Genomic DNA, 13,558 nt, shown 5'->3' with positions numbered 1-13,558 from the left:
ATTTTACAGGTTACACACAATTATTTACAATAGCTGATGACTTCATATTTGTTATTTGTGTTTCTAAAATAAAACACTACTTTCTCATAACTGTATGTGACGAATGCATTGTGGGATACTTTGCTGTCCCAAGCCTGCAGAAGGATGCATTGATGCTTCCTCGATGCAACCGGCAGAGCAAGCACACATCCGGGAACTTTGAGCAAACTTGCCATGACACTTAAGATAGGAATACTGCTCGTCGTCGCTGACGTTTCACGAGGACGTGTGTACACAAGCGTAGACAAGTATGCATGTTGAGAAATGGCCAAGGCCCTTCCCTTTTAAGTAAACGGCACATTTATTTTTATTTTTTATTTTTCTACTGGTTTTAGTCGTTGCCCACTTGTTGTGGTCCAGTACGAAGAAACCCAGACTGGTCTCTCCTCAGCCACTTGCTCCTTCACTTGGATCCCAGACCCACCTGGAGATAAAAGACCTTAACCTACAGCAGTGGTTCCCAGTGTTGGGGTTGGAATCCCACTTTGGGTCACCAAGAGCCACACAAGGACGACTTAAGATGTAGAACCAGTGGCGGTTCTACATCGAATTACTCCCCGGGCGAGGCCCCCTTTGAGCGCCCCCCCACCACCACCACCACCACCACCACCACCCCACCTGCATGAACACACGCGTGTTTTCTACAAACAGGCATGTTTTATTAGAACAACTATTGAACATTCATTTTTCTAAGTTGCACATATTTACATTAATTACTATGAAGTTGTCAGAATGTAAATCACTATACATTATATACTGTATCAAAATATATAGAATCAACTATACAAAAACAAACAATAACTAAATATTAAGAATATATGAACATAATAGATAATAAATATTCTAAATAGCAAAAATATTTCACACATAACAAACTAAAGATAATCACTACAGCATTGCACTTAGAATAGAAAACACAAACTAAAATTAAAACCTAACCTTGATGCAACATCATCAATAATGTCATCACATGAAATCTGCTCCCCTACTGAGTGATTGATACTAATCAGAGCCAGGTTAGTGAGCCGCCCCTGAAACATAGGTGACCTCAGGCATGACTTGATCAAGTTTTGAAAAGCTCCTCTCAGCTTGAGCCACAGTGACTGGCAGAGCAGTCCAAAAGTTGGGGTAGATCTCCAATAGAGCTCATGATCCATAATATTTTAGAATTGCCTCTGAAATTGTAATTTAAACTGACATAAAAAACTGTAGATTACCAAAAATGCCAACTTTTACAGAACAAATCATGTAAAAAATAATCAGTGCAGCCATCTGCAATAAATAAACAGGATAGTTAGTGGTGACTGGGGTGTTTTCTTCAGCTTGTAGAATTGTTTTATTTATTATTATGTGAACATGATCAACATGTGTTTGTTGTTGTTCAGGCAGGCCACGGGCTGCAGTGAGCATTTAACAAATCCTAGTTTGAATCAGTAAAAAACGATTCAAGGACTTTTTTCAAACCATTTGAATATTCGTTTCAATATTTCAGCCCTATTAGCTCTGTTAGCAATTAGTTGACCGCATTTAACCGTTAAAATCCCAGTTAACTGGTTCAAATAATTGAAAACATGCATCATGAGAGCTACATACCTTTATCTTTCTCCTCTTTTTTCTTTTTTTCCCCCTGAATGGGGCACCTGGTGGTTTTAGCTTTTTTATGTTCATCTCTTCTGTTTGGCTCTTGACTCAATAAGTTTCCTTTAGTCAGGACTAAACAATTTGACCTTGATGGGGGGTTGACCACAAAATCATTTTGTTTTTCCTTTTTTTATTCGGCCATTTCACACAATTCAGAGAAACCTGAAAGAATGATAGGCCTGTGTTTATGATATTATGAATGAAATATGGAAGAACGTTAAGATGTGATTTACTTTAGCCATCTTAATACAGTTGATTCAGCCCCTACCCGCTCATTTATTTGGGAAAGATGCAGAGGTGAATTCCCCCGCCCAGTGGCGGTTCTACATCGAATTACTCCCCGGGCGAGGCCCCCTTTGAGCGCCCCCCCACCACCACCACCACCACCACCACCACCACCACCCCACCTGCATGAACACACGCGTGTTTTCTACAAACAGGCATGTTTTATTAGAACAACTATTGAACATTCATTTTTCTAAGTTGCACATATTTACATTAATTACTATGAAGTTGTCAGAATGTAAATCACTATACATTATATACTGTATCAAAATATATAGAATCAACTATACAAAAACAAACAATAACTAAATATTAAGAATATATGAACATAATAGATAATAAATATTCTAAATAGCAAAAATATTTCACACATAACAAACTAAAGATAATCACTACAGCATTGCACTTAGAATAGAAAACACAAACTAAAATTAAAACCTAACCTTGATGCAACATCATCAATAATGTCATCACATGAAATCTGCTCCCCTACTGAGTGATTGATACTAATCAGAGCCAGGTTAGTGAGCCGCCCCTGAAACATAGGTGACCTCAGGCATGACTTGATCAAGTTTTGAAAAGCTCCTCTCAGCTTGAGCCACAGTGACTGGCAGAGCAGTCCAAAAGTTGGGGTAGATCTCCAATAGAGCTCATGATCCATAATATTTTAGAATTGCCTCTGAAATTGTAATTTAAACTGACATAAAAAACTGTAGATTACCAAAAATGCCAACTTTTACAGAACAAATCATGTAAAAAATAATCAGTGCAGCCATCTGCAATAAATAAACAGGATAGTTAGTGGTGACTGGGGTGTTTTCTTCAGCTTGTAGAATTGTTTTATTTATTATTATGTGAACATGATCAACATGTGTTTGTTGTTGTTCAGGCAGGCCACGGGCTGCAGTGAGCATTTAACAAATCCTAGTTTGAATCAGTAAAAAACGATTCAAGGACTTTTTTCAAACCATTTGAATATTCGTTTCAATATTTCAGCCCTATTAGCTCTGTTAGCAATTAGTTGACCGCATTTAACCGTTAAAATCCCAGTTAACTGGTTCAAATAATTGAAAACATGCATCATGAGAGCTACATACCTTTATCTTTCTCCTCTTTTTTCTTTTTTTCCCCCTGAATGGGGCACCTGGTGGTTTTAGCTTTTTTATGTTCATCTCTTCTGTTTGGCTCTTGACTCAATAAGTTTCCTTTAGTCAGGACTAAACAATTTGACCTTGATGGGGGGTTGACCACAAAATCATTTTGTTTTTCCTTTTTTTATTCGGCCATTTCACACAATTCAGAGAAACCTGAAAGAATGATAGGCCTGTGTTTATGATATTATGAATGAAATATGGAAGAACGTTAAGATGTGATTTACTTTAGCCATCTTAATACAGTTGATTCAGCCCCTACCCGCTCATTTATTTGGGAAAGATGCAGAGGTGAATTCCCCCGCCGCACCCCTCCCCTTCCTGTTCTTCATAGACACACGGAGCACGTGAACGTTCAGCGCCTGCAGCTGCAGGGGGCGCCAACTTGCTGTTTCCAATCCAGACACTGTCATATGACAGATAATAGAAAACCTCGGTGCGGCGCAGATTTCCTGTTTTTTTTTTTTTTTACTCCGCGCTTGTGCGCCCCTTTTGTGTCATGAAAAAATGCCGCCCCGGGCAACTGCCCTGTCTGCCCGTGCCTAAAACCGCTACTGCCCCCGCCGCACCCCTCCCCTTCCTGTTCTTCATAGACACACGGAGCACGTGAACGTTCAGCGCCTGCAGCTGCAGGGGGCGCCAACTTGCTGTTTCCAATCCAGACACTGTCATATGACAGATAATAGAAAACCTCGGTGCGGCGCAGATTTCCTGTTTTTTTTTTTTTTTACTCCGCGCTTGTGCGCCCCTTTTGTGTCATGAAAAAATGCCGCCCCGGGCAACTGCCCTGTCTGCCCGTGCCTAAAACCGCTACTGTGTAGAACTGTTACAAAAACTCAACTAAACTGTGAATCATGGATATAAGTGAACATGAGTTGAAGTGGTTTTCTTTACGCCACTAATTATTTAGCTTTTTAAGCATGTTTGTATCATCAAATAATAAAAATCGGGGGTCTTCTGTCTTTACATTTGCTGTTTTTTTAGGTCTGAAGCTGAAAAGTCTGAAGAATAACCCTGTTCTGCAATACTAATGCAAATTAATGTGTTCTCCTTGCTAAGTATCCATCAAATCTATAAAATACTTTAAATATACAAACATTATATTTTTTATGCCCAAATCCTGAAGAAATCATGAAATATTTTGTTTTCATTAGGGCGTAGCATGTTCCGATGGCTAATTTGGCACTTTTTTGTGTCTATGTGAACCTTATGTTTGTTTATTTTTCTGCAAAGATCAACTATCACGTTTGCAAAATACAAATTATGTGTATTTAAAACAAGCACGGTTGCCGTTTTCAGTTTTTACGTGTAACATTTTCTTTTTCCTTGTCATCAAATGGCCACAGTGGGGTCGGTTAGCTGATGAAAAGTTTACGAGGTATCACTGTTTGTCGGCTCTCATTTGGTCTTTAGGTTTAATCTTTACGACACCTGAGAAACAGCTGTGAAATTTACCGAGTGGCGGTAAAGTCACCCTGCCGAAGGGCTGCTTCGAACAGCTGGAGCCAGTGGCCTTCGCTGCTGCTCAGCTGTGAATTTAACCCACCCGACTATTTGTGTCACAACAGCTCAATGCTCATCACGCTGTATTATCGAAGACACGCAAACAGAAACAAGCACATAAAGGGCAAAAACAAAATCAGCCACCACCATGACTCACCCTCCGTGATCTTACCTGTCCTGGGAGTGAGGATGAGGGGTAATGAAACCAGATATGGTCTGTTTCTAATGTGTCCTGACTCGTCCCGACTCCCAGAGTATGATTAATGTGAGCTGCAGATAGGCACATTTAATGTCACCGGCAATATCACGCTGCGGCAACAAATGAGAGCCCAACAATCATAAATTCCAGTGGCACTTTGTCCATATTCATTAGCAAACAATTTATAGCGGGATGTCGTTGTTATTTTCGTCGGAGGTGCCACCAGATCTATCAGTCATCCAGCTCCGGAGCTGAGAGGGGCCACAGAAAGTCAGAGGCTGGTGGTCAGTTTGGCTTTTCTTGGAGTTATTATGGTTTTCAGGGTTTTTCTTTTCCAAAAGGCTAAAAAACTCCAAGCAAGAGTGAAAACTTCTGGTTTGATCTCAGTGGACCTTTAAAACCAGCAGTTGGCATCAGTTACAGTGTGGTTGAAGGTGGTTGGGGGTACCATGGACTATTTAATTACCAGACAACCAGCGTGTTGGGCCAACAGGAAAGATGGAAGGAAAATGTGTTTGTTTGTCCGCCTGTTTCTATATTTTGGTGGAACTGTCAAGAAAATGGTCAACATGTCAAACAATAAATCCAAATATTTCCAAACAAATTTCTCAATGTCGAGGGGTCAGAATAATGTTTCCAGTGTTAAATTGTTTAATATTCGTAGCAGATAAAAATTAATAATAAAAAAATATATATATATATATATATATATATATATATATATATATATATATATATATATATATATATATATATATATATATATGGCCTGCACCTTCTATGGTTCTATAACCAGTGTTGGGCAAGTTACTTCAAAACTGTAATGCATTATTTAGTACTTGTTACCCTCATTTTAAAGTCATTCATTACATTACAATATTACTGATTTAAAAATGTAAGGCATTACACTACTTCTGCATTACTTTAAGTTACTTTTACCAATACAACTTCAATATGAATCTGGTAATGTGACGCTCAGTGAGCTCATGACATATATGTGGACGGTGATGTGGTGTCTGAGCTAGGATTGCTGTTAAAACAGTCAGATATAATAACAGTGCTTTAAAATGATTGTTTATTAAATAAAAGCAACAACAATCTTTACTCTCAACACGCTGCCATCTTATAGGGCCATCTGAGCAGGGAGTGAGGTGGTGGGGGCTCCAAGCCTATATTTGCCTTGGTCCCCAAATGCCTTGATACGGCCCAGGATGTGGGACTGGCTTCTGGGGTGATCTGATTCTATCACATGTATAAATATTAAATGCTTATATATTATTGCTTTTCACTGGTAAAAATGAGTATTGGGGATAAATCTACCTACTTTTTTCTTTTCAAGCACTCTGTTTTGTTTTCTTGATTTTATTTGAATAATTTCCGGCCCTTTCTCTCTCTTACCTTCCTGCACGCTGCATGTTTTCTCCGTCTTCCAGAAAAAACTGTTTCCTAGACTTCCTACTTTCTAACGAACAGCCAAAGGGATCTTCACATGCGCGGCGCTCCAGCAGCAATGAGTTGAAATCACCGGGGCACAGATTATGAACTCAGCTGAGGCAAAATACGTCAGAAAAGCACAAAATACCAGAGAATATGCACTGATATGAACGATCGCAAGTGCGTTATTTTGTTTTAGTGGAGCGATTTTGTGAATGTTACAGCGGCCGCGTGCAGGAGCAGCAGGAGTATTTGAGCCGTTGCCGCTGCATCCTCTCTGCCCGCAAAGCTGAGTCCATAAATGACGTCATATATGCAGATACTGGATCTTTCTTCGGGTTTCCCGCAATTTTAATTTTTAAGGAACACATCTTGATTCTGGGTTTAAAAATGCATTGTAATAACCACGTTACTGACAATTGTACCGAGTAAATATTACCATTTTCTTTCCCTGTAATGCCTTACATTACTACATTACAGCAACAAGCAATGCATTACAGTAATTAATTACTTTTGTACTGCATTACTCCCAACACTGTCTATAACCTCCCAAAGTGCTTTACATCACATCCAGTCATTCACCCACACACATTCATACCCTGGTGGTGATGAGCTACATCGTAGACACAGCTGCCCCGGGGCACTTCGACAGTAATGAGGCTGTTGAGCACCAGTCCCTTCGACCGCCACCAGCAGACAAGGCGAAGTAAGTGCCTTGCCCAAGGACACAACTGCAACAGATGGGGCTCGAACCTGCAGCCCTCTGGTTAAAGGGCGGGCACTTAACTCCTCTGCCACCGTCGCCCCGATTGTGAATTAAATTTTTGAAGATCTTTGACTAACAACTCGGTTACATAAGCAGTGATTCTGCTTCCAAAAATCTAGATTAGCATTTTTGTGGAGATCCACTTTTTCATATTAAATAATTTTCCTGAGACAGTATCTGCTAAAATGACCCATTACAGGGTCAATGAAATGTCCCTCAGATCCCCAACACCCTCTGCGGCCAGAATTTCACACTTGCAACTTCAGAGTTGTCGGTTTGGTTCTTGTTGCTCTTAATAAAGTGGAGCAGACATTCCTGACACTGCAGTCTGCTTCCAGCACATTTCCTGCGTGTTTTAGATCGTGAACACAGCTGATTTTTTAGATTTAGTGGTGAACCGCTCCTGTAGACACTGATAAAGGCTACAGAGACGTTTCAGCTGTTAGATTAAGGTGTTAAAAGGACGAACGCACAGCGATGAGATGACGTTAACTTTTAGTTTCACTAATGGAACACTAGGGGGTGGTAAAAGCAAGCCCAAGCTGCCCCGTATCCCTTTCATGACGACACTTAAAGGCTGATTCATGCTTCTCCGTCAGCTCTGCAAGGGAAGACACGCACGGATTGACGGAAGCGTTTTGCTCATACTTCTCCGTCTCCTGGGGAGTGTTGCAAAGTAATTCCCCGGCAGGACAGCAGAGGGCGTAGCGCTGTTCTGTGGTATCCTGTCATGTACCCGGTCCAAGATAGTGTGTTTATATTGTTTTTTGTATATAAGAGACTTTTTAACACGGACACATTTGTCTGTCATCCTCCTCCACCTCTTCATGCGCTCACCACCTCTAAACCCACGTTTCCTGTCATTTCCGTCTACAAATAAAACGCTTGCTGCGTATCTTTTCACTTCTCCAGGCACGGGAGAATTAAACATTCATATTTTTAGAGTTTTTTCGCGAGGTATTCTTCAAGCTTCTCCGTGTCTGCCGCTAGTTATCCTCGGCTCTCTTTATGTTTTTGAGGGCACAATGGCGGCGGTGTAGACGACAGCGGTGACCTGACCAATCACAAGCTTGCGTTCTCCGTCTCATTTGATGGATGTTTACGAAAGGGGCCTCGACTCCGTACGTACTTGCGTGTCTGCCGGGGCCCTACGTAATGACAGATAATGGCGTTGTGTGCCTCCGCACTGGCGCAAACGGAGAAGCATGAATCAGCCTTAACAAATAAAACTGAGACTGGTGTTTAGGGCCCTCTCGATTTTACGTTCCATCATGAGGGCGACGTGGCCTACGGATTATAGCCAACAGGAAGGATTAGAGACTGTGACCATGATTTTGTTTAAAAGCTAGCTTGTTTTGCAGATTTGCTTTCATTTCCAACTTTTTGTTTGCTTTGATTAAATTCATTCCCACTCATAATACAGATGTGAACTACTCTAATGCATTACACTGTTTCAGCAAGGCTGTGAAAGCCACAGTGAACACGGGGGTTTGAGGCTCAAATGGATAAGCTAGCACAAATTACAGCTGAGTCCTAGTTTATGTTTCCCAGTGCTGCCCTTAATCCAGCAGCAGTCGCACGTTCCACAGTAGCATGCATCTTACTCTGAAGAGACGGTTCCATTTCAGCTCGCTCCCAGTAACCTTTCCATTCATCGCTTCCTGCGTGCACCTTCAGCAAAAAGAGGGAAGAGCCCAGAAATAGAAATGAAAGGAGATTATTTCAGATTCTGCCAACAACTGGGTAGAGAGAGGGGAAGAAAGAGGAAGGAAAACAAGTTGGGGGGGAAACAAAAACACTGAGAGAAAAGTCGTTGACATAGTTGGCTCTGTGTTCCCCTCCGCAGGCCGGGATTATTAGTCATGAATCTTATTGGCAACACCGCCTTTCTACTAGAATAAAAGAAGCAAGGTTTCAGTATCTGCAGGAAGGTGAACGTGAGGTTGAATTACAACTGATTTAATTTCCTATTTTTTATTTTTATTTATTTATTTTTTTTAGCATCAACCAATACATAAACAAAACATAGAAATCACGTTCTTCATAATAATAATAGTGATGAGTGATGATGATAATAATATTTCTGTAATAAAAGCACAACAAAGTCATGGTTTGCGTTTATATTGTGATTTTATTTTGCCCCCTTGTGTCCACCGCGCCTCTGTGGATGCAGGGTGGGATAGTGGGCTCTATAGCCTCCTTCATCAGGTGGGGGCAGAGGGATCTCGGAGAATGATGATGGAGGGATACAGGTACCGTTTGACATCTCACCACTCACAAAAATAATGGAGAAGAAACGTTCGAAGCCATCTGGTGCCCAATTTAGAAAAAAAAAGAAAAGAAGAGGAGGAGAAACAAGGAAAAGATGCAGGTATGAATGTCTTTATTATTTAGTTGGTATTTTTCCAGCCTATCCTCCAACTTATTGATTAACTAACCTCTCTAATCTGTATGTTTTGCATGATGATCCTTTCAAATGTCTTTTGCTAGCTTCTTACGTTGCACGTATTTAGAACGACTTCCAACCGCTAACTTTTCTTTGTCAAATGAGCTTTTATGAAAAGCTAAGAGTGGGAAAACCGAAAGGCTGATAACCAAACGCTATCAAATAAGAGTCTTCGAGAATTTTGCTCAAATACATTGATATTAGTATTGATCACCACGGCAGGTTGTCCTGCTTTCTCGCGCCATTCACCTTTTTTTTGGAATCGGGAAATGAGCTATTACCCCATGAAAAACGCAGCGGGCCGCTGGAGGTGCCCTGCTATCAAGATCCCGTTTAAACTGTAAACTGCCATAAAATAAAAACTATAATAGCTTAAATTGTCTTTTTTTTAACTGAATGTTAAGACTTTCGCCTTTCAGCACATCTGTACTGTACAAGTCGATGATGTCATCATGTTGCGTTAAGTGTGCTGCACACTGCGGCTATGTTAAAAACTCACAGTGACCAAGAAGCAGCGCGGGAGAGTTGAAGAATTTAACCAGTTAAAATGGATTCATGGATATTTAATCAATAGTCGTGGCTCCTCTTGTCATTTAGTTTTTTGTCTGCTGGAGACATTTGCTGAATAAGGAAATAAAAACTTAAAATGACAAAAAAAATGAGGGAAAAACACTTGTTTTGTATCTTATCAATTATTATTGATTAATATAGATTGTTGGTGTTTTAACATTTGGTAAAGGAAAACACACAATTTCCAGGCAGCCCCAGTCTGGAGAAGAGATGGTGACATCAGCTGTTAAAAAGAAATAATACTCTGAGGTTTTTATGAATACTTTGTACTTTTACTTGAGTATTTCTCTAACACCAGTACTTTTACTTGTAAATGAGTAATATTTTAGCACTGTAACAGTATTTGTAATTGAGTACAGATTTTCAGAATTCTTTCCACCACTGCTGAAAACTGTAAATGCTCATTGTAACATGTTAATTAAAATGCTAAAGCAACAGACGTGACATGAATATTGTATTGTTAGTTTTATGCAACATCAGGAGCCCTACGCAGATATTTTGGGATGACATCAGCTGCCACTGAGGAACAGCCATCTACCTTCACTGCTCATACCAGTAGGCCAGTATTTGAACTTGAGGAGGGACAGTCTGCTGGCACCACTTTTCCCCAGGAAGATACTTTAGGTGGGTTTTGCACATGTGTGTGTGTGTCCAGCAAACATTTAGCTAGACATTGAAATAGTATTTTCACAGAATATGGGAATTGTTCCATATAGCAATGTGGTGAGTTATACTTCTATTTTCTGTCAATAGAGAGACCTGTATATGTAAACTTGATGAGGGACAGCCAGCTGCCACAACTCCCTAACAAGATACGTCAGGTAAGTTTTGCACAAGTGTGTGTGTGTGTGTGTGTGTGTGTGTGTGTGTGTGTGTGTGTGTGTGTGTGTGTGTTTGTCCTGCAAACATTAGAGACATTTGAATGTCACATATTGTATTTTAATAGAATATGTGAAATGGTCCACATAGCAGTGTGTTGAGTTATGCTTCTGTTTTCTGTCAATAGAGAAGCCTGAAACCAATCAACCAATGAGTCCCATTGAAGGTTATGATGAGCCTCTTTCTTCAGACCCAGCCAAGTGGCCATCACCAATTACCAACAGCATACTCACAGAGCTAGTTTGAAGAGGACCTACTAAGGTGCCAACTACTTTTATATTTCCCAGGAATGAAGGCGATGACAGATGTTGTCATCATCACTCTTTCAGTAGAACTTTGACAAGTGGTGAGAAGGTGGCCAGGAGGTGGATGTTGTATTCAGTTGGCAACAATAGCCTTGTTTGTTTCTGTTGTAAGTTGTTTTTGAAAAGAAGCATCCAGTTAACCACCTCGGGACTGGCAGATTGGACACATGCAAGTTCTTTACTGAACTCACATGAGAAAAGCCCCGACCACATTAACTGTATGAAAACCTGGAAAGAACTTACAGTTAGGTTAATGAAGGGCGAAACTATTGATAAAAAGGAGATGGCACTTTTGGAGGATGAGAGGGTGAGATGGAAAGCAGTACTGACACGTCTTACTGCTATTGTGCAGTCACTGGCAATTCGGAACTTGGCACTCAGGGGCCACACAGGAGAGCTTTTCACACGATCAAATGGAGATTTTTTAAAAGAGGTTGAACTTATGGCCAGGTTTGACCCGATCATGAAGGAACACATTAACCGCATTCGAAGAAGACCTCCAGTCACACCAGTTACCTGGGTCATCAAATCCAGAATGAGCTGTTTGAGTTGTTGAGCAACAAAATCATCTCAACAATAGTAAGTGAGATAAAGCAGGCAAAGTTCTTTTCCATTATCCCTGATCGCACTCCTGACAACAGCAACATTGAGCAGCTGTCAGTTGTGATTCGGTTTGTGGAGGTAAAAGAGACACCTCTTGTGAAAGAATGTTTCCTGGGGTTTTTTGAGGCAGTTGAGTCCACAGGCTGTCATTTGGCTTCCATGACTTTGGACAAACTGAAAGAATTAGACATTCCTTTTGAGGACTGCAGAGGGCAGTCGTACGACAAAGGATCCAACATGCGTGGAAAAAACAAAGGAGTACAAGCTCGGCTCTTACAAGAAAACCCCAGAGCTCTTTTTATGCCATGTGTAGCACACACTCTAAATTTGGTGGTTTCAGATGCTGCCAACGATTCAGTTGATGCCATGAGCTACTTTGGCATCCTTCAAAAGATCTACAACCTATTTTCCACCTCCACACAAAGATGGGCTATTCTTAAAAGCCATGTGAATCTCACCTTGAAGATGTGGTCCGACACAAGGTGGGACATAAAAATTAAGAGCATCGAACCTTTCAGGTACGAGGCTGCTGCAGTGCGAGAAGCACTGATCAAGGTAAGAGATACTACCAAGGAACCAAAAACAAAGGTTGAAGCCCAGTCCTTGTCAGAGGAGGTTGGTTCGTACAGATTTAGTATCTGCACAGCTGTCTGGTATGACATCCTCTTCCAGATTCAGCATGTCAGCAAGCTTGTGCAGTCACCAAATATGGCAGTGGATGTTGCAGTCAATCTTCTTAGAAATACGCACAGAAGTCTTGAGCAGTTTAGGGAAACTGGCTTTAAGTCTGCTCAGATAATAGCCAGAGACACATGTGCAGACATGAATGTAGAGGTTGTGTTGAAAGAGAAAAGGTTGAGATCTACCAAGCGCCACTACTCTTATGAAGCCACTGATGAGCCCATCAGTGATGCCCTGAAGAGGCTGGAGGTTTCATTCTTCAATGTTGCTGTGGATGCTGCCTTATCAGCCATTCTTGAGGGATTCACGACGCTGGAAGATGTGGGACAGAAATTTGCTGTGTTGACAAATTTCCCAAGCCTTTCAGATGAGGAGCTTGCAGAGAAATGTGATGCACTTGGGACCATTTTGGAGTTCAATGGAAAGTTTGACCTGGACAGAAAAGAACTTGTGAAAGAGGAAAAATTTCCCCAGCCTGCCACCACAGGACATGATTGGCCTTTAACATTTCTTCACAATAACCATCTCACCGAGATCTGCCCCAACCTCTGGACTGGTCTCAGAATTGAACTTACAGTTCCCATGACAGTGGCTGAAGCAGAGAGGAGCTTTTCAAAACTTAAGCTAATAAAAAACTACCTGAGGTCAACCATGTCCCAGCAGCGTTTAGCTGGCCTCAGCATCATCTGCATTAACTTCTAAGTTGGGGAGGAGCTATCATATGATGATATCATTGACGAATTTGCTTCAAGGAAAGCCAGAAAGCAACACTTTTGAAATCACTCAACTGTCATCTCTAATCCAAACACATCCTGTCACACACAAAAAAAAAATAAAATAAAATACAAAAGAACACACAATGCTTAAAAAGCCCAAATTGTTGCAACTTTGTTTCTCCAGTTTGTTTTTCATTTGTTTGTTTTTCAAGACTTGTGTTTTTAATTCTGTGCGGAATTGTAATTGTATTTATTTGTATACATCCTTTGTTGCTGCTGTCTGTATATATATATATATATATATATATATATATATATATATATATATATATATTATTTT

The 13,558-nt window shown here is 40.6% G+C and overlaps 1 protein-coding gene across 1 annotated transcript; it reads left to right on the top strand.

Moving 5' to 3' along the window:
• Nucleotides 1-11,471: 11,471 nt before the first annotated feature.
• Nucleotides 11,472-13,204, top strand: LOC139061884 (zinc finger MYM-type protein 1-like). The gene is made up of 3 exons (XM_070541802.1): nt 11,472-11,525; nt 11,571-11,651; nt 11,711-13,204. Exons 1-3 carry the CDS (start codon nt 11,472-11,474, stop codon nt 13,202-13,204), a joined length of 1,629 nt encoding a protein of 542 aa, XP_070397903.1.
• Nucleotides 13,205-13,558: the final 354 nt, after the last annotated feature.

This window comes from Nothobranchius furzeri, chromosome 2, assembly GCF_043380555.1.
Source record: "Nothobranchius furzeri strain GRZ-AD chromosome 2, NfurGRZ-RIMD1, whole genome shotgun sequence".
NCBI classification, from domain to species: Eukaryota; Metazoa; Chordata; class Actinopteri; order Cyprinodontiformes; family Nothobranchiidae; genus Nothobranchius; species Nothobranchius furzeri.
The sequence above is the reverse complement of the archived record's forward strand: the minus strand, read 5'-3'. Positions and strand labels throughout refer to the sequence as shown.